We start from the raw sequence: 22,445 nt of genomic DNA on the forward strand, positions 1-22,445 counted from the left end.
ACTAATGTGTGGCTGTAGGCTTTATCCAAAATTCTTTCTAAACATGGTGATGGAGTTATACTTTAAGGCAGCAATCAGCTAACATCTTTCCTATGTCCATATACCAACTTTTCACAAACTTGAAGTGAAAAGGTTTATAGGAGGTTATTTTGTTTGGTTGTTTTTTTTTTGTCTGAAAGTAGTCTAAAATTCTGTACTCTAGCTAGGTGATTCAATTTGACATCAATAAAATGCATTGAGCTATTATCAAGAAAGCATGACTAAGGAGTCTTTTGATTAGGTCTTGTCACTGCAATGTGGAATGCCTACAGTTTTAAAACTCACGTTAAGGCTTATTCAGTTTGGGGTCAGAGCATCTTTAGCAGCTTCCCTCAGAAATATTTCTTTTCAAAACATTTGCAAATGATCTTCATGGCAACCTTCTGCAAAGCATTATTAGCTAGATTTAGCATCTGAACAGGAGTTCAAGTTAAATTTTATTAATGTCACAGAACTGGCTCTGCGCCATGAGGGGTAACCAAATTATTTTATTCCCCTTCAGGGTACCAGAATTTTAGTCTCTTCAGGATGTCCTTTCCTGAGGTTTCCCAAGTCTTTATATTTTTTAGAAATATCTGGAACTCCTCCCTTCCCACATCCCCCATGTAAAATCTAACTTAGCTCTTCATATAATTTTATAAACTATTATTGGTGTCCTTATCTCACTATATTGGAATTACTTTAACTGTTGCAACCTTTCTGTTGAGACTTATTTCCGAGAAATCTCCTGAGTAGTTGCTGTTTTTTGTTTGTTTGTTTAAGTGTGGATTTATATATCTTAAGGAGTTTCACAACACATTTTTTTCATATCTCTGAACATGTATGTTTCTCTCTGATTGCTGCTGTTTTCTCTCTCCTCATAAGAGTTTAAAGGAATTCTGTACCTTTTTTGTGTTTGCATATTATTTACACATTGTGTCCTGCAGTTATTTCTGAATGAAAGTTACCACCTTCATCTTTTATAAATGAATTTTGAATTTGGGGTGGCAGGTGAGTGAGGCAGTCTAAGATACCTGATTGAAAAGTGTGCAAGATTTAAATAAAAGGAAAGTTGAGGCTTCATACCTTCCTCCTGGAAGCATATACCCAAGAGTCAGAAATCAATTTTTACCTGCAGAGCACAAGAACTAGAGCTCAGTGACTTACTTTTCCATTTCTGCTACTACAGAGCATTTAAGACTGACTGTGGTTATGGGGAAAGCGATGGACATGATATACCTTGACTTCAGCAAAGCTTTTGATACACTCGCCCACAGTATTTTTGCCAGCAAGTTAAAGAAGTATGGGTTGGATGAATGGACTAGAAGATGGATAGAAAGTTAGCTAGATCATCGGGCTCAACGGGTAGTGATCAACAGCTTGATGTCTAGTTGGTACCTGGTATCAAGCGGAGTGCCCCAGGGTTTGATGCTGGGGCCAGTTTTGTTCAACATGTCCACTAATCTGAAGGATGGGGTGGATTGCACCCTCGGCAAGTTTGTAGATGACATTAAGATGGGGGGGAGTGGTAGACACGCTGGAGGGTGGGGATAGGATACAAAGTGACCTAGACAAATTGGAGGATTGGGCTAAAAGAAATCTGATGAGGTTCAACAAGGACAAGTGCAGAGTCCTGCACTTAGGACAAAAGAATTCCAGGCACAGCTACAGACTGGGGACCCACTGGCTAGACAGCAGTTCTGCAAAAAAAGAATCTGGGAGTTAGAGCAGACAAGAAGCTGGATATGAGTCAACAGTGTGCCCTTATTGCCAAGAAGCCTAACGGCATATTGGGCTGCATTAGTAAGAGCATTGCCAGCAGATCGAGGGAAGTGATTATTCTCCTCTATTCAGCACTGGTGAGGCCACATCTGGAGTATTGTGTCCAGTTTTGGGCCCCCCAGTACCGGAAGGATGTGGATAAATTTTGAGACAGTCCAGTAAAGGGCAATGAAAATGATTAGAGGGCTGGAGCACATGACATACGAGGAGAGACTGAGGAAACTAGGTTTTTTTAGTCTGCAGAAGAGAAGAGTGAGGGTGATTTGGTAGCGGCCTTCAATTACCTGAAGTGGGTTTCAGGGAGGATGGAGCTAGACTGTTCTGAATGGTGGCAGATGGCAGAACAAGAAGCAATGGTCTCAAGTTGCAGTGGGGGGAGGTCTAGGCTGGATATTAGGAAAAACTTTTTCACTAGGAGCATGGTGAAGCACTGGAAAAGGTTACTTAAGGAGGTAGTGGAATCTCCATCCATAGATTTTTTAAATGCCCGGCTTCACAAAGCCCTGGCTGGGATGATTTAGTTGGGGTTGGTCCTGCTTTGAGCAGGGAGTTGGACTAGGTGACCTCCTGAAGTCCCTTCCATCCCTAATCTTCTATGATTGTATGATTAAGAAACAGTCTCTACAGTGACAACTTCAAAAAGTTACAATACAAGGATAGTAAATATCTTTTCAACATATTTATCACTGAGTGAGTACCCTTTGCAGAGCTCAATAGCTGCATTTCATTGCTTTGCACTATGAGCACATTATTTTTTGTTGTTTAGAGTGTGCTAAATACTTTCCAGACAGATAAGATGGGACCTTTCCTAAGAAGCTGACAATCCAATCTGCACCATTTCTGTAGTTTATTTGGCAGATAGCAAAGTTATACAAATATTTTAAAGTAAATTGACAGGCTTCAGTGCTTCATTTATAGTCTGGATTAAATTGATCATTTTTCTTTTGTTGGATTAACAATTTTTTCCCTTCCTCCAATAAAGGTATCCTATATTTGAGAATCCCTATCCTTTGAGTATACATGAATCTCCTGTTACCTGTTGTGAATATTTTGCTGATTGTCCTGGGGACCTCATTCCTGCACTTTATTCAGTTGGGGCTCGACAGAAACGTCAAGGTTACAGTAAAAAGGTACTGTATAGTATGTATGTACTTATTTGATAATGCCAGTGTAAAGTGTCATTTATTTCAATTTGTTTATTATTAACCTTCTAGGAATGGCCCATTAGTGGAGGCAACTGGGGTTTGGTCACTCAGAGCTACCCAGAGATAATTATTACAGGGTAAGTGATAAAATATATGATGACTTCACTAACTAATAAGAAATAACTCGAGTCCATTTCTACAGTGCATATTCAAATAATTTTTATGGGAGTGTGACTAATTAATGGAATGTACAGGAAAAAGATTCTTTAAAAAAATCCTGACTGAGTAATAGCTTTTGAAAAACACATTGAAAAAATATGGTTAATATACATCTATTACTCTGTGAAGAATCTTCTGACCCTGTATTCTGTCTGTCCAACTATATCAAAGTGTTTGGAGTTAAAACAAAGTCAAACCAACTGTATGCTGAAAAGAGAATCATAGTCTCATGCAAAAGCCGGATAGCAGCAGAGGTATACTGGAATTATTATATTAGAGAAAACTCTCTAACTATAACAATAGTTATGCACTGTATCAGGTTAGCTAGGGAGGTTGTGTTGAAGGTTTTTAAGAACATGTAAGACAAACCTCTCATTAATGATCTATGAATGGTTGGTCCTGCCTCAGCGTGAAGGGATGAACTATATGATGTGGTGTCTTCCACCCTACAATTCAGTGATTCTGTTAATGTACCGGTGTTGGATACTGAAGACAGGAAAGTACACTGAGGGAATCTGGGAAGAAGTGCAAAAAGAGAAGTGCAAGTAACTGTTGTTTCCAGATACCTTATGTAATGTGCAATAATGCATCAGGTATTTTAGTGACTGGCTACAAATTATCTGACAATGAGATGAGAATCTCAGACAAAAGCAAGTTGTTAACAATGAGTCAGGAGATATATTCACTAGAATAAGCTGCCACCTGCAAATATATTACATTTGCTTGTTGTCACTACATCCTAGATAAATTTTCCTTTGCTGTTTATAACTCTTTGATAATGTTTAAACTATTTTTAATTGACATCCTAGGCTTTCTTGAAACACTGCTTTTTAACATATGTTCGTGTTTAGATAGCTATTGAGTTCAGTAATCAAAGGATGAATAACTTGTTGGTTTTATTTTTTTATGAAAATAAGTCCCCACAACTTCACTCTAAACTAGTAGAAGGAAAAACAGTCAAAAGGTGTTTTAAAAGACCAGGCAGGACAGCATTGAAAGAACATGAGCAGAATTAAACATTTATTATTGTATTTTTCTTTAGCACCTAAAGGCACCAGTTAGGATTAGGGACCCATTGAGCTCTAAACATTGTACAGAAATTCAGAAAAATGCTGCCCCAGCCTAGAAGTCTGTGGCTGTATGCAGTGTTTTGTAGCCATGTTGGTCCCAATAGATTAGAGAGAGACACTGGAAGAGTTAAATTTGTTTTATTGGACCAACTTCTGTTGATGAAAGAGACAAACTTTTGAGCTTGGTTCAGTAAAAAGTACTACTTCACCCACCTTACGTTTTCATTAGTCTGTGATTGACATTTTCAGAGGGGCTTACACAAGTTAAATGCCTGTGCCCAAACCCTATTGAACTTCAATTGATTTGGCTGCCTAACTCTTAGACTGAAAATCCCAGACTGTGTGGGTAAGAAACAGTGCCCTATGAAAAATTCAGAACTCTTCAAATGTCTCAAGCTGTGCACCAGAAATCAAGGCACCTGAAATCACTGGAAACTTTTTAAAATCTGGGTCGCCTAGTGGTAGTACGTAGTGGTAGAGTCATAATGCTAATCAGAATATGCTTCCTCTGTAAATCTAAATCTCTGTAAAAATCTGTAAGTCTAAATTCCCCTTACTTATTGCTAACCCCCTTATTTTTTCCAGAAATACTTTTCATTTTAATTTTTTTTTATTTCATAGGCATGCTGATGGGTCAATCAAGTTTTGGGATGCTTCTGCAAGTAAGTATTTTGAATAATTATCGTAACTGACTCATACAATGTAAGAGTTCTCTAAACTTGCATACTTCTGTAGTATAATTTAATTGCTAGCAGGATGTTATTTTATCTACCTTACATACTGTCAATGTCTTATGTTAATCTTTGAATTTTAATAGACTTAACTTGGGTCTATTAATTTTTTTTAATAGTTCAGTGTTTCACTGATTTTTAGTCCCCAAAACAAAGCAAATTATTAGAGCAGGCTAGAACAAGAAATGGCAACTTTTGACATTATTAAAACCTCTGTCTTATTATCCAGGCCTTCTCCTCTCTAGGCAGACACATATGAGAAAGAAGAGTACACTTACTTCCAAAACAGTGGAATTTTAGAGAGGCACCTCAGTGTCTGTATTTTATCTGTTCTTTCTAATGCAAAAAGTAACATGTATATATTTACAAAATATAAACTCACAATAAATAATAGCAGCTAGAAATAGTTGTTTCACACAATTCTTGCTAGCAAAGCACAGAAAAGTATTAAGTGCACCCATAATGCACCCAAATAATTCAGTGGTCCTAAGCGTAGAGAGTAGAACTATTTCTGATACAGTTTTGAATTAGAAGAGTATTGTTGACACTAGCATGCAAAGAGGTACATACACATTTAGGGTCATGTTGTGTCATTGATATCAGAGCATAGCTCAAAAGAAAGTTTATCCTTTATATCTTATAGGTGTACTACATTTCTTGGTGATGGATATCTTGTTTTGCTAATGCACATCTTGTAACTCTTCTGTCTCCACCTGATTTTTTTCCTAGGAGAAATTAACTGATTTTAGCCTAGATTAATGAAGCTGTGAGGGCTTTTTCCTTTTTATATGTCTAAATGTGGATCTATTTCCTTTGAAGAATTGAGAATGTTAACACTGTAACCCTGCTTGTACACTGCCCTCTTGCTGAAAATTGTTTGGTCATCTTTGTAAAGGGGAAAAAGGCACCAAAAAGGAGAAATGAATTAGAAAAGATGTCTGTTTAAACTGAAAACTAACTTGGTTATACATTCTGATTTATTCGTAGTAACACTGCAAGTACTTTACAAGCTAAAAACAGCTAAAGTATTTGAAAAATCACGAAATAAGGATGACAGGCCAAACACAGATATAGTAGACGAAGATCCATATGCCATTCAGATCATCTCATGGTGTCCAGAAAGTAGGATGCTGTGCATAGCAGGAGTTTCTGCACATGTCATTATTTACAGGTTCAGCAAACAGGAAGTGACAACAGAAGTCATTCCGGTAATAGTATACCTTTTTTAATTGTATGGCATTTGGCTATAATAGAAATATATTAATGGTTTTGATTTTTATCATGGTTCATCCTGTTGGTTAAATTCTGATACATAAGAGATGTTCAAAATTCAGAGTAGCTTCTTGCAAAAAATATTGAATAAAAGTTTTATTTCCCTATTTATCTCTTTATAGGAGTTGGATGTGTGTCCTTAATAAGCCCAGTTTAGCAAATCACTTAAGCACATGCTTAACTTTAACTTCATTGGAACTTAAGCATGTGCTTAAGTTCCTCTATTGGTTCCAAGTCAGATTCCATTACATGTTAAAGGTTTTGGTCCTAATTTTCAAAGCAGTTGATGGGTCAAGCTTAAGCTACTTCAAAGGTCAAATTTCAATCCGTGAACCCCTGCTTGGGCGTGAGAGCTGGGGACAAAGTATTCTCAAGGGGATCTGGCTATGGAACAGTCTTCCAGAAGAGATCAGACAAATCCAGAGTGTGACTGTCTTTTGGAAAAGTTGCAAGGCCTTTCTCCTTGGGAAAGCCTTTGCGCCGTAAGTGACATTCACAATTTAAACACCGCTTTTATTCCCAGTTCACTCTTAACCTCCTCTGCCCCTGTTCCCCGCACCAAAAATAATCTTACCCCAAGCAGAGTTCTGACTCCATAGAGAACTGTCAGATACTCCATGAAGACCATTAGAGATTTTGCTATTGCTATTGATTTTACGTGGAAGGCTTTCAGATACTAGGGTTATGGGTGACAGTATAAAAACTTAAAGATAGATAGTTGAGAGCTTTGAATTAATGCTTACATACCCATATTCAAAGAACAATTAATAGATGATAAATGATTTTGAGCTCTATAACAAATGTGAAATCATTAGTTTTTAAATTCTTTTAGTGTGTCCTAAACAAAGTTTAATCGCAATGCAGTTCTCCTAGTTTTAATAATCTTTTCTTGGCTAAAGTCTGAGGTTTAAGCATGCTTTCTTTTATTATCTTTTGATGTTACTCATGTGTAACGATGGGTAATTAACATAAAGGTTTTTTAGTAGGTACATGCTTCTAAATGATTGTTTAAAAAGTTTATCAGATAGTGAAACTGTTCTTCAAGATCATATAGTTTTACAAATGACTGGTCGGCACCTTGCTATGTATCAGCCTACTTGTTAAGTTCTGGTTAATAGATGACAAAAAATAGGTTGAGGGGAAAAAATAGAAAAAAATAGGGAAATCTACCCTCCCAAAAGTGCACTAAAGTTATATTAATGATATAAAATGATACTATAGTGGAAAAGAACTAAGCAAGAATAATTTGAATTAAGGGTGAAACCTGTCTGTTGTTTTCCAAAGTAGGTCAACACAGTAGGGCAACTCATTAAATGTTGTTTTGATGTATCCAGTTCTGCCCAGTGTTACTGTGGTACAGTTCATCCTTAATTTTGAATTCCATTCCTTTTATCTCTTTTTCACATAAAAGAGAATGCAATAACTACATAAAGAAAATGTTGTTTTATGACTGAGAAATTTTACTGTGGACATAGTATGAGAATAATACATAGGTTCTGATTTTTAAAGGTATTTAGATGTTGCTGCATGCTCAGTGTCACAATGCCTATCTGATTTAGGAACTTAAAATTCATTTTCTTAAGGGATTTAGGCACATAGGAGTCAAAATCCCATTGACTGTTAAGGGATTCTGGCTCCTAAGTACCTAAATCCCTTTTGAAAAATGAAATTTAGGCAAATCAGTTATGCATTATGACAGAGTGTAGCAACACGTAAATATCTTTAAAAATCTGAGTCTTAGCACTTATGTACGTAGTATTTCATTTTTGTTAAGCAAAGAGCTGCAAAATCTTCATTTCAGGTATTGTGAAATAGCTAGCTTTTCAACAGTAAGCTGAATGCTCTCCAGAAATAACACTACTTTTATTTCAAGTTCAGTAGTCTTTTAGAAAACCCCACATATTTTGAGGAAGCGATGATATTGTCTGGCTATACTGAAAGGAGGACAGGAGACACTTTATGTGGATTTAATCAGGCTGCAACTTTATTATTAGTTGCCTGGGACTACCCAGCAGATAAGAGTACAAGGCAGGCAACTCCATGTTTATTCAAATAACTACCCAGGGCTTTCACCAGCCCCCCCTTCATTTTCCATCCAGGTCCCTCAGCCAACCAATGACTTGGACCTCAGCATTCACCCCCATCATAGGAAGTTTAAGGTGGATCATAAGAAAGAGGGGTTGGCTCACTGCCATACCAATCATAGGAGCCCTGAACCCTGCTCCTTTTATCTTGTCACTGGATGTCTTCCCTATGGAGTACCTTCACTGGACATCTGCCCCATACTTATAAAATAAATTGTGACATACAACCTAACCTCTTTTCCTCCTTACCGTAATAGGTCGTCCCTTAAACCCACTGTGGGGAAGGCGAAAAAATCCCACTCCATCTAAGCCAATATGATGGTGAGGGAAAAATTCAGCCCCCTTGCCTCCCAAAAGGAGTGACTAGTGCAAGGCTTATAGCAGGTCCTAACCAAACCTGATATTCGCCCCTCGAGGGCAAGGAGGGTGGGTGCTGCCTTGCCTGCTGTGTGGAGAAACGGCTTCTAAAGCGCAGGCTTGCACCTTTTAAGCCTTCTGCCCTTACATTCCCAGTATTGCCCCAAGCTGACACCCACCCACTTTTTGCAGCAGTTTTTGACCTTCTCCCTCCACCCCACCCATAAAGCATTGTTACCTTCCTTCGGAAAGCCCAGACAATGTCCCCTCCACACTTCAGGTGCGTCGTGGTCATTCTTGAATCACTTTTGTACAAAAACTGGCCTGAGATATTGATCATCCCATTTGAGTTTTTATTAGCACTTTACTTAATTCACATACACATTTTTATGGTTTTCAAGAGGCAAATGTGGGAATCAAAGGAGAGTGATGTTAATAGAGAGGAAAGATAGTATATTTTATTGTGGCTTTTGCTTTGCTTTAATTTGCAGATGCTTGAAGTACGGCTGTTGTATGAAATACATGATGTAGAATCTCCAGATGGTGAGCAAGTGCCACCGTTGCCAACTCCAGGCACAAGTTCCAATCCCCAGTCCATTGTTCCCCAGTCACATCCATCTACTAGCAGCAGCTCATCTGATGGGCTCCGTGATAATGTCCCATGTTTGAAGTAAGTGTAAGAACATGGAAGTTTCTGGTACACCTTTGTTTTTAATATTATATCTTCTTATTTTCTATGTTCGTAACCTTGATAAGATTACACTGACATTAGCGCTTGTGTGCATCTATATTACTACAGAAAATCTATCATAGCCTTTGGACAATCCTGTACTGACTAGGGCAACATTTTGCAAACTTGTGAAAGTTGAGCCCCATTTCAGGAATCTGAAACCAGTCAGGAACACAAGAATACTCCACCCCCCATGCACATATACACACACTCAGAAACCCTGCCATCTATTGTTTAAGGATGCCCACCTTCACTTCTACATCCCCCATTCCCAGTTAGTCTTTAATGCCTCCCCAGTAGCCATGCTCCATGCTTAGGAAATGCTGGTATAAATCATAATATATTTGCTTTCCTTTCTGATATGTTTTGATGAGAAAATAGTTGTGTTGACACTTGAAGTATCATGGCATCTGAATTTGCATCCATTGAAATGAATGGGGCAGTTCACACCTTAGAACTATTATCTAAGGCTCTCTGCAACTTCAGGCAGACATGTCGATATTGGTTACGCTTGCTTTATGTTTTTAAAGTTTTATTTGCAACCATACTAATTAGTTTAGGCTGGATAAAAATAAATCTCTGAGACTCTGGAGAACAATTGACAAACCTCTTTTTGCACATGCGCACACACACTCTATTTGTTCTTCAAGCCCCTCTAGGTATTGCGACCTAAAGTTTGAGAAATATTGGTCTGAAAGATGGAATAGATGAGCTGTTCTAATGGATCTTTTCCATTTCCAATTTGTTTTATGACACTAAAAGTGATCATAAATGCATCATCTGTTCCATCAGTTAATTTTAAATAATGAAACGTATATGATTTTTGTGTGCGAGTTCATTTGAGAGCACAGTGATTGTCTGGTTTCACTCATATACAAACTCAAAGCAGTACCAGACCCTACCAGAACAACAGATGCAAAACCTGCAGACATATCTCTACTGCTACAATGTTCATACCTCCTACAATACACCTTTCAAGAGCCATTGTTCCTATCCATGCCTAGCCCAACATGTGATGTACCTCATACAGTGCACTATATGCTCCTACAACAACTATGTGGCTGAAAACAATCACTATGCTCTCGAATGAACTCACACAAAAAATCATTTAAAAAAAAAATAAAAACACCATATCTCCAGTGGGTGAACACTATTCACAAAGTGATCACTCCATATCTGACCTCTCAATCCTCATCCTCTGCACAAGGAAATCTGCACAACACCTTCAAAAGATGAGCCTGGGAGCTCAAATTCATAACTTTCCTAGATACTAAAAATCACGGACTTGGTAAAAACACTGATTTATGGCTCATTACAACAACCTATAATCTGCTAACCTTCCTCTCCAGCTGCCTTTTCCCCCCTCCTTTCCTTTCACCCCTATGACTGGAGAGGTGTTAACAGGCCACTCAGAATCAAACAGTTAGAAGAGACCTCACAGGTCATCTAGTGTAACCCTCTACCAAGATGCAGGACTTGTTGTGGCCGAACCATCCAAGATAGATGGCTATCCAGCCTCCTTTTGAAAACCTCCAGTGAAGGCGCTTCCACAACCTCCCAAGGCAGTCTGTTCCATTGTCCTAATATTCTAACAGTTAGGAAGATTTTCCTGTGATTTAATCTGAATCTGCTATGTAGTGGTTTGAACCCACTGCCTCTTGTCCTGCTTTTTGGCAAGAGAGAACAAGTTTTCTCCACTTCACCTTGAATGATCCCTTGAAGTATGTTAACTACTTATACTTATCTATTCCATCTTGTGCTTAGTTGTGGCACTCTGAGTACATATCCCAGACCTGAAGAAGAGCTCTGGGTAAGCTTGGAAAGCATGTCTCTCTCACCAACAGAAGTTGGTCCAATAAAAGATATTACCTCACCCTCCTTGTCTCTAATACCAGCTATTGTTCACTTGAGGAATCAGGAGTGGAGTGAGGGTTTCCAATTTATACCCCTGGTAGAGGGAGTGTTGTTATCCCTCTAGATCACCATATTTACCCTGATAACAATGCCAATTAAAACCCTCACTTGCAGATTTAATATTTTAGATTGGTATGTGCGTTAGCTGCTAAATTACAAAAGTAAACACCCCATTTTAGTTTTCAATTCTGGGTTAAATATAGAGCCTAGAAATTATTCTATGAACATCCTTGTTTTCTATGTGTGGGAGCTCTTTCAAGCCCTATATTGAGTTGTAGAATATAAAGCACTAACTTAAATAATAAAATCTGGGGAGAAGTTGGAGCATACTCCTGTTGTATTTTTGGCTGAGCAAAGTGTATGAAGGCCTTACACTCAACTCAGCAGCATTTCTGAACATGACATTTCTGCAGTAACTTCTGAACATAGCATCCACTCAATCCACTCAATTTCAAAATTTCAGGGAATGTTCTTGGCAACAGTGACCAAAACTCTATTGATCTTGGGGAAAACCAGACAACTAAAAAGGGAGATATAGGGGGCACGTGGAGCACCTGTCGTCTGCCCTTGCCCCAGCCATCTCTGCAGTTGTCTGTAAATCAAGCATCTGGTTGATGACAGTCATTAATGCCTTCCAGCAAAACAACAGCCCATCTCATCTCTGACTATCCTCCCAATGAAGTTTAAGTTGATGAGAGACAGGATGCCAACTTCTTTCTGATCTAAGTAATAGTGTGGGGTTGGAGAGGGTACCAAGGGGGATTGGGGACATATACATAGCCTCTGCACAGGAGGGAGAATAGGAGATCCTGGAATGGGGGCAAAGAGAGAGCCTGTACCATGGAAGAGCCTTAAATGGGGGGAGGGTAAAAGGAGCACACAACCCTGGTGTGGGGGACATTGGGTTCCCCAGGTATAGGAAAAGGGGGGTGCACACAGAGCCCTTGGGAGAGAATGGGAGACCCTGGTATGGGGGTTGGAAGCAAACAGGTCACCTAGTGGATGGGAAATGGGGGGATCCTGGCATAGGAGAAGGAAGTGCACATGGCCCCTGGCAGGGAGATTGAGACATCCTAAAGTAGTGGAGAAAAGAAGGAATGAGGGGCACACACAGAACCCATGCATTGTGGAGAAGTGGGGGACCCTTGAATGGGGGTGTATACAGAACCTTATGTGCTACCATTTCTCTAAATTGGTTCCATGCAAGCCATCTGTCTAGCCACCCACTTTCTCATCTTGCTCTCATTTGTGCCCTTCTGTCATACCAGCAACCTTAGCCAGAAAGCCGCTGCTTATTCAATTAGCCATACCTACCCATCATATTCAGGTCCCTCCACAACACAAACTTCTCCCTTGAAAGTTACAATTCCTAGTTCTCCCCTCTTAGAAACATGGAATCTAAGACACATGCCACCTTCTCTATTAAAGCTATCATATGATACTAGTGTTGTTTACCCTTGTCTTGCACTTTCCCATCCCTCAGTGTTTGGAATCATTACTCTGCTTATTTTAAGTAGTAAATCAAACTGTCATCACAAATAATGGGAACTAAGGTGAAACGAACAAAAGGAATGAACACTTTTGGCACATTATTCTTATTTATTTTTATTGTCTGTATTAATTTTGTAAATTTGAAAAATTCAGTAATTCTCAATATTTACTTGTCTTGTACAAGTTAATGAGATCCTACTGTATCAATAACCTTTCATCATAAGGGAAATGGAGAGTGGAGAGCTGAATATAAAAATATTATACATTATATTTATATTGCAGAGTAAAAAGCTCTCCCCTCAAACAGTCTGCAGGCTACCAGATTGAACTGGTGATTCAGCTGGTATGGGTGAGTGGAGAACCTCCTCAGCAGATAACCAGTTTGGCAGTGAACTCTGCTTATGGCCTGTAAGTATATTCTGTACTATTTACTAGTTTTCTAATAAATTTCGCTACAGTGGTTGTCATTTAAACAGTCAACATTTGTGATACCTGCTATGCAGGAATATTGGAGATGACATCAATCGTCCCCTATACTTAAAGTAAATAACTGCAGTACCTGTATAGTAACTGTAGGTATCTTTTGGCAAATTTTGACATTTTAATGGTAACCATGGTAATCAGTCATTTAAAGTATGTTAATAAATCTGGATTTATAAAATGTTATTGAATAGCTTAAACTAATCTATTTGAATTTATAAAAAATACACACAAGCATCAAGGTGCTTCTCTAAACTGGACTTGAAAGTTATATGTACAAAAAGACATGTAAAGTTTAAATGTTTTTAATTATATGAACAGGAAATTTCAATTTTTCTGTGCACCAAAAATCTTAAAATGAACATATCCATGTGTATGTATGAAAAAATATATTTAAAAGAATCCTGTCCAGCTGCTTTGTTTTAGGTCAGAGCAGATTATAAGAGATAAAATAGAGATTTATAATAGGAATTTTAGAAACAATCCTCATAGTAATGGTAATGATTGTCACTAAAATAATGACGAGAACAACCCAAAGGAATTGTATGACAGCATTAGGGATATCACTTTTTGCATCTATTATAACGAAGGGGCCATAATCTTGGAACTTGGAGGGAGGCTTGTGTAAGAGACGTTTTCATTGGGCAATTTGCCCAGTTATTTGGCCTATGGTAATTATATCTATTTATATAACACCATAAATGTATATTGAACTTCTTAAAAAAAAACAAACCCAGAGAAATGTAAATTCTAGAGATGAAACTTAACTGTGGAAGAAGAGCATCTACTATAAAGAGTGAATTTTATAAAAGGAGTTGTAGAAATTGTCTCCCAGTGTCATCCTCATTAAATCTGCTCATTTTGCAAATAAAATTGTTCTGCTAAATGCCAGGTCTGCCTAGCTTGGAATCTGAATATTAATGGAGACTCCTTTAGACACCATACACCATCAGTTTCTACAATTACAGCTTAACTAGCAATTGTGGTGTTGATGAACAAGTCATAATTAAATCCAGTTAATTCTCAAATGGCTATGTTGGCTCTGCAGAGCCAAACAGGAGTAAAAACCAATAAATATGTCTTTTTTAGTAAGTAAACTTAGTGGCTACAGCAAGCTAGTTTGTTGAGTAGGAAGTACTATTTGTAGTCATTTTCTAAAGCAGTGAACTGCACTTTAAAATGTTAGTTCATACAAGTATTTTTTATCCTTTTCAGGTTCTTTTAAATGATCAATTAAAAAGAAAATATTTTTATAATTCTTATTCAAGTATAGTACCTCAAGAATAAAAAAGATCGCAACATTTCACTGTCATGAACTTTATTGGAGCCTTAATCTTTCCTCCTGCTCTTCTTCTTCCAGAGTAGTTTTTGGCAATTGTAATGGTATTGCAATGGTTGATTACCTCCAGAAGACAGTGCTCTTGAACCTTGGCACCATTGAATTGTATGGCTCTAATGATCCCTATCGTAGGGAACCTCGATCTCCCCGCAAAACTCGGCAACCATCAGGAGGTAAGAATAGCCGTATGTTGCATTTCAACAATGGTCTCTTTCTCCATAACAACTCATAGTTGTGCTGTCACAGTTGTACTTTGAATATAAGCACATTAGCAACACAAAAAATGTATATTCTTCTTCGAGTGCTTGCTCATGTCTATTCCCATGTAGGTGTGCGCAGGCCATGTGCACTGTCAACGGAAGCTTTTTCCTAGTGGTACTTGCTGGGTTGGCTCTGGTGCCCCCTGGAGTGGCACCCTCATGCCACGGTATATAGGCAACTGCCACCCACTCAGTTTCTTCTTTTCATTGGTAATGGTCGCTGGAACGCTGTTCTCCTCTTGCTCTGCAAACAGTACCTTCAGTGGTTGTGCCTGTAATCAACTGTAAATAGTTAACATTGTAGTGTAAATACTTAAGTAATATAGATAAGCACTGAAGCGTCTCCACCCTGCGGGGCTAACCCGCCCAGGACGTGCCTCAGTTCCATGGGCTTCAAGCAGTGTACGACCTGCACAAAGAAGATACCAGTGAGTGATCTGCATGATAGCTGCCTGAAGTGCCTGGGAGAGGAGCACATGCTAGCAAAGTGCAGAATTTGCAAAACTTCTGTCCCTATCCTTCTTGGTCCTGGCTCTAGAGACTGAAGTTCCTTCTAATGGAAGCCACAGTTTGCCTGGTGCCGGACCTGGTGCTGAGCATTTCCTTGGTGAGCAGCACACCGGCCTTGATCAGGGCGCTGCAAAGAGGCAGGGTGTCTCTGGCACCAAAAGCACCCCAGCAGTGTGATTCTTCCTCGATAACCAGAACGTCAACCCTGCTGGCATGGCACCGTTTCACATCACCAGTGCTAAGGAAGAGGTTGAAAAAATTGGACCATGGACAATCCCCGACCAGAAAGAGCATGGAGAGGACGAAGCCATCAGTGGTTCCCTTTCAGGTGGCAGACAGCCAGCTGGCACTACTGACTCCAGCCCAGCAAGGGATACTGTCGAGTCCAGCGCACATGGACTCCCTGCTGAGGGTGAGCCAGGAAGGGGATTTGACCTTGGTCAAAGCCATCAACGCCAGAGGCTTATGAGGCAGCAAAGGAGTCTCTTGACCCTCTGGGACCTCTTTATCCGGGTTGGGGCCCACAAGGCACGGCTCAACAGCATGAGACCGTCCCACCAAGACCAACCTCCACGCTGGGCAGGCTGGCAATGATGGTGAGGCAGTGTCCCCCATCTAGCCCAGATTCACGAGCCTTGATGCCGCAACAGTATGCGCCGATCGCAGTTGCCACGATGCTTCAGGTTGTGCCACCACTCATGGTCATGACGCCGCTCACCATCCCGGCACCATTCACCACCGTGGCGCCAATCACCCTAATGGCATCTCTCCACATCACGGCTCCATTCCACATCACAACACTGGTATATGGCACCAAGGTGCATGATACCACCACGGTCACCCAGAAGTGACTCCTTCAGCTCAGCATCCCAGGCTTATTTGCAGGGATCACAGTGGAGTGAACAAAGGTCAGACCGGAGATATGAGGTAGCATTTCAGGGTCCTGGTGTCCCAACATGGACCCCAGCCCAGTGGCAGATGCCTTCTCAGTGGCCAGTGTAGGCTCCATGGATGTCCCAGGCATTCCAAAGTTCCCACACAGGTCGGTCATACTCGACCCCCTCAGAGGTGACAGTGCATCCTTCTCCTTCCCCCCGCTTGGTACCAGGAGCGGAGGGATGGAGGCTCAAGATTCCTCAGCAGGGGATCCACCAGCACTAGAGAAGCCTCAGGATGATCCTGGCTACTTCATCATCCTCCCAGGACAAGGCAGTGACAGGGACAGCCATGGCCCCCATGCAGGACGATTACAAGGCTCACCAAGACCTCTTGAAAAGAATGTCCCTAAATCTTGGCCTGAAAGTGGAAGAAATTGAGGACTCTTCCCTAGCATTGGCGGACATTCTGACATCACCTGGCATTACCCCTCAATGAGGCCATCTCAAAGCCAATAAAATAATTGTGTCAGACCCCTGCATTCTTCCAGCCCATGGAGAAATGGGATTAGAGGAAGTATTTTTTGGCCCCCAAGGGGTACGAGTACTTGTATATGCCCCCGTCCCCAGGCTCTTTAGTGGTAGCTGCAGCCAATGAGCGGGAGAGGGCAGCAGGGTCCATCTCCCAAGGCTAAGGACACCAAGAAATTATACTTACTAGGAGAAAAGTTTACTCCACAGGGGGGGTTTCCAGTTAAGAATATACAACCACCAGGCTCTTCTAAGCCACTATGACTTTAACTCTTGGACAACTGTCTAAATTTAAGGAACTCCTCCTGTCCGAGTCTAAGGCACAGTTCGTGGCTTTAGTGTAGGAGGGCAGAGCTATAGCCAAAGTATCTCTCCAGGCTTCCTTGGATGCGGTGGATGCAGTAGCTCACGCTTTGGCCACATTGGTGGTGATGAGGTGCAGCTCTTGACTCCAGTCATCAGGTCTCCCCTATGAGTGCAGATCACAGTACAAGACCTACTATTTGAAGGGAGTTCCCTCTTCTCTGATCGAACAGATGCACATCTGCACAGTCAGAAGGACTTCTGGGCCACTTAAAAATCCCTGGGCCTCCACACAATGGACATCCCAGAGATACTTAAAGCCCCAGCCTCTGGGCTTTTCCAGTCTTCACAGCAAAGGCAGGATTTTGGGATGCGACACCGATGTGGTGCAGCATGTTTGTCTCAAACTCAGACCAATCAGGCATGATTGGCATCGGTATACACACCAAGTCGTCACCCCTTGGACAAGGTGATCACGGTATTAGCGATGCTGACCCTTGCCCTTCAATGGTGGCTCAATCAGGACAGTGTGCAGGGGTGTCCCATTTTTTAAACTGCTCCCGTCGATGTCACTAGTCACCTATCTGACACCTTAGATATGGGTGTGGTGCCCACCAGGGTATATGAATGCCAGACAAGCTGTCTCTTCATATCAATGTCTGGGAACTGAGAGCAGTCCACTTAGTGTGCCAGGTGTTTTAGTCCCACCTGCAGGGCAGATGGATATCCATACTGTCAGACAACACCATGGCAGTGTTCTACATAAAAAGACAGGGAGGAGCTTCTCCCCCTTCTGCCAGTAGCCTGTGAGCCTGTAGGATTACTGCATAGCCCATCCATTCACCTGGAGGCCTTTTACCTACCAGGCTCTCAGAACAAATTAGCAGACCACTTGAGCAGGTCTTTCGTCAACCATCACAAGTGGTCCGTTCATCCAGGTGTCCTAAATGTCATTTTCCAGAAGTGGGAATTTCCCTCAATAGACTTGTTCGATGCTAGGATCAACAGAAAGTGTCCCCAGTTCTGCCAATATCTGGGGCACAACCCAGGATCTCTCACGGATGCCTTTCTTCTTCCCTGGAGAGGAAGTTTCACCCCATGGCCGTGATCCACAGAATGTTGCTCAAAGTTAGTAGGGACAAAGCGAGGATGATTCTTATAACCCTGGCATGGCCGCAGCAATATTGGTTCTCTGCTCTTCTGCACCCATCAGAGGACAAAGCCATCAGCCTACCGATGCTTTCAGACCTGATCTCGCAGGCTACCTGCTCCACCCAAACCTCTCATTTCTGCATCTGACAGCTTGGAAGCTCTGTGGTTGAGTGAGACAGAGCAAGATTGCTCAGCCTGTGTCCAGGCGGTACTCATGAATAGGAGGAAATCGTCAGCCAGATCGGAATATCTGGCACAATAGAAGTTCTCATTTGGACATCACAGAAAGGGGTCCAGCCAAGTGAGACCTCTCTTTCTGGACTATCTGCCCCACTTAAAGAATGAAAGCCTCACAATATCGTCTGTATGAACTCAACTTGCTGCAATCTCAGCCTTCCATCCACTAGTCTCTGGCCGAACAATGTTCGCTAGCCCAATTAGCACCTGTTTTTTGAAAGTTCTGGAGCGGTAGTACCTCCAGGTGCATCAACCCCTGGGACCTCAACCTGATGCTGTCAAGGCTCATGGGGCCCCCATTCGAGCCTATTGCAACATGTTCTTTGCTCCCCCTCTCATGGAAAGTAGTTTTCCTAGTTGCCATCGTCTCAGCTAGGAGGGTCTCCGAGATTAGGGGGCCTCACCAAACTGCTGTATGTGGTCTTCTTGAGGGATAAGGTGAGACTTCGACCACATCCAGCTTTCTTGCCAAAGGTGGTCTCACATTTTCACAGCAAGCAGGACATTTTTGTCCCAGTTTTTTACCCAAAGCCACATGCTAACAGGGAAGAACAAAGGCTTCACTCACTGGATGTTAGGTGGGCCTTAGCGTTCTACATAGAAAGGACCATACGTTTCAGAAGACCACTCAACTCTTTGTGGCAATTGTGAAAAGGATGAAAGATGGTCCAATTTCTACCCAAAGATCTCCTCATGGATTACATCATGCCTATGTACGTGCTATGGCCTGGTTAAAGTCCTGTCTCCTCACCTAAACACATTCCATGAGATCAAAAGCCTCATCATCAGCATTTGTAGTACAGGTTCCGGTCCTAGACATCTGCAGGGTGGCAACCTTGGTTATCCATTCAGACATTTAATACTCACTTTGCCATCACACTACAGGAGAGAAATGATCCTGCTTTAGGTCAAACAGTATTTCAATCCGTATCAACATGGAATTCCAGCCCCACCACCTAACTCATGGCTTGGGAATGACCTACATGGGGATGGATATGAGCAAGCACTCGAAGAAGAAAAGACTGTTACTAACTGTTGTTCGAGAGGTGTTGCTCATGTCTGTTCTAAATCCCGCCCACCTGCTCCTCTATCAGAGTAGCTGGCAAGAAGGAACTGAGGGGGCAGCAGTTGCCTGTATATTGTGCCATGAGGATGCCACTCCAGGGGGCACCAGAGCTGACCCAGCAAGTGCCACCAGGAAAAAGCTTCCGGCAGCGGTGCCTGTGGCATGCGCACATTTACACGGGAATTGACAAGAGCAACACATCTCGAAGAACAACAGTTAGGGAAAGATTAGTAACAGACTTTTTTTGAATGCTATTACATGTCTGATCTTTAAGAATAATTAATAGAACATCAGTTTGTATTTGCATTCTCATACTTGATGATTCTTCACAATTCAATGTCTTGTATCAAAGGTATCTGATAGGCTGTATGCTATATTTCTCTTAAGTGCTGTACTGCATTGTTGTCCTGTCCTCCCTGACTTACCCCAGATTTCATTTTTCTCTTGTTGCTAACTTGTATTTTGTGATGAGAGATTAAGGTTTGTTGTGGACTGAGTTTTATGGTAGGGAGGTACTTGCTGTTTTTAATGTGATCAGTTATTTTTTTAATTTGTGTCTAAAGCTCCTTAAGCAACATATAGGCAAGCATTGTACACATTTATAGAAGTATAAATTAAATAATACAAAATAGTTATATGAACATTGAGATATTAATTTAATAACTAGCATAGCCAGTGCTTAATTTGTAATGAAAGGTGCTGGGGCTCAAGCAATTTTTTTTACTTTCATAACTGAGGCAGTGCTAACAGAGGTGTGGGGCTATGAACTGCCAAACCTAAAGGTGCTGGGGTTCAGCCCTAGCCCAAATTAAGCACTGAGCATAGTTTTATAATTGTCAAAGTTTGGTAAATGTAACTAGACAATATTCTGCAATTTCCCTGACAGATCTGTTCTCCCTCCCCTCATCACAACCTTTCTCACACACTTACATATACTTCTGTCATCCTAGAAGGGCCATCACAACTGGCTACTTTTGCTTCTAATGCTAATAGTTTAAAATTTCTCAACACTAGAAAGGTCCATGGTCATCAGGCCTCATAGAATGTTGTGAGCTTCTTTGAGACTGGAAACCTGAGTGAATGAAATGCAAATTTAAATGATCCATTTATAAGTTCAAACTTGTAAAATGGAGCTGATCAAAAAGTTGGCGGGTCAGGGGGAATTGAAATCACTTTTGTTTTTCTTAAATTGTTCTGACCTTTTGTTGCTCAAATTCTTCATTTATAATTTCTGAAATAAAAACAGCTAATTTTTTTAAACAAATTTTTGTTCAACTTAGTTACATGGCACATTTTTTAATGAAAAAACATTCTTATTTTGAAAATAATGTGTTCATGAAAAACATTACCTAAAAATGGCCAGTTTTCAGTAGAAAAGAAATTATTTGACAGATTTCATCCACTGATAGTTTTGATTTACTCTTAGTGGGCCAGAAGAAGATTCAGGCAAGTTCTTATTTTGTCTCAGTTGTTTCATGCATCATTGTTTTATAGGTTTATAGATGCTGTAACTAAGCTATCTTTACATAGTAAATCAGTTGTGGTGTGGTGCTTGATGGGGCGTCCGCCTGGTGCCCTTGGGTCCGGCGCTTCTTTCAGCGGTCAGCCCTCACCATAGCCTGTAGCCCTGGCTGGGGCCCGTGGGGTCTTCACCCCTTCCCTGGGGGGGAGCTTTGGCCGTCCCAGCTGCGGCTGGTGGGAGATGTCCAAGCCTGCCCTCTACTTCGGATACCAGCCCAGGGACTCTGATGGCGGCAACCTCCCGCTGCTGGCTTTTCCCTGGGCTGCTTCCCCACGCTGCCCTTCCTGGGCTTTAGTAGCCACCCTCCTGGTAGTGGCAATTTTCCCCTACTATGGTTCTGCCCTCTAGTCCACTCCTGCTTCTGGTTTTTCGCTTTGCTTCCTTCAGCTCCTGGCTCCTTGTGCTCACCACTCCAAACTCTCTCAGCCCTCTGACTGGAGCAAGAGCTTTTAATAGGTCTTAGGCAGGCCCTTAAGTAGCCTCAGGTGGTCTCATTAACCTAAGGTTACCCCTTCCCAGCTGGTTGGGAACAGGGCTCTGACCAATCTGAGGCTTATATATCTGCTCTCAGTGACTCTCTCATAGACACTTGGCCATATCTTATCACACATTGGTTTGGGAAACGTCAAAATAACCACAAGGTGAAGTTTGATAGTTGAACTGTGAACACAAAACTAAAAAAGGCATCTGCTCCTGCTTGTATTACCTCCTGTATTTATAAAGCAGTTCAAAGATTCTTAGTCTTTGATTTTCTTTAATGGATAAAAGTTTCATTTTATAAAAACAGAAACTTTCCTCCTCACCCCCATGGGATTATGAGTGAAACAGTCAGTCTGATAGGCTTAATGTTTTAGATTCTTATGGAAAAACATTAATAATCTTAAATACTGCTTTTGTATAGTCTTGATTACAAGTCACTCTGGGAGACTGTAGAAACTACTTTGTTTTGTGCTGTTGGCTTTTGTCATTGTAACGTTTTGTCAGCATGATTAACTGAGCCTTTCTTTCACATCTGTGTACATGCTTATTAGTTGAAATATCCAGTACAGCTCATAAAGATAATGAAAAGTGAGTTGTGTGAATTTTGGCTTGTAGTGTGAATTCGGATGTTTAGAATTTTTTTTTATATATTTTAGTTAACACTTACTAACAGTTTGTCTGCCTGGCAAAAGCATCTTATAATCCTGATTATTCCAGTTATTCAGTAGGTTTTTCTGTTTCAAACATACTATGTTGGTGTCTCGTCTTTCCTTTTCTCATTACTTCATTAAGGTATGCTGACTGTGGCTTCTTGCATGTGCGGCCTTTCTAACTTATATTCAGAGTCTGTGAAAAAACTTCGCACCTCTTATATAAG

The 22,445-nt window shown here is 40.9% G+C and overlaps 1 protein-coding gene across 2 annotated transcripts in view; it reads left to right on the top strand.

Annotated features, from left to right (window-relative positions):
- The window catches only part of STXBP5 (syntaxin binding protein 5), a 166,954-nt gene that overhangs the window by 100,960 nt on the left and 43,549 nt on the right, over nt 1-22,445 (top strand). For both annotated transcript variants that reach the window (XM_067542368.1, XM_067542372.1), the window contains exons 13-19: nt 2,783-2,930; nt 3,015-3,082; nt 4,856-4,896; nt 5,953-6,173; nt 9,170-9,348; nt 13,096-13,221; nt 14,654-14,805. In XM_067542368.1, the coding sequence (XP_067398469.1) occupies nt 2,783-2,930; nt 3,015-3,082; nt 4,856-4,896; nt 5,953-6,173; nt 9,170-9,348; nt 13,096-13,221; nt 14,654-14,805 (935 nt within the window). The remainder of the gene's footprint in view (nt 1-2,782; nt 2,931-3,014; nt 3,083-4,855; nt 4,897-5,952; nt 6,174-9,169; nt 9,349-13,095; nt 13,222-14,653; nt 14,806-22,445) is intronic.

This window comes from Emydura macquarii, unplaced genomic scaffold (assembly GCF_026122565.2).
Source record: "Emydura macquarii macquarii isolate MOO-44397 ecotype Brisbane River unplaced genomic scaffold, CSIRO-AGI_Emac_v2 contig_705, whole genome shotgun sequence".
NCBI lineage: Eukaryota > Metazoa > Chordata > Testudines > Chelidae > Emydura > Emydura macquarii.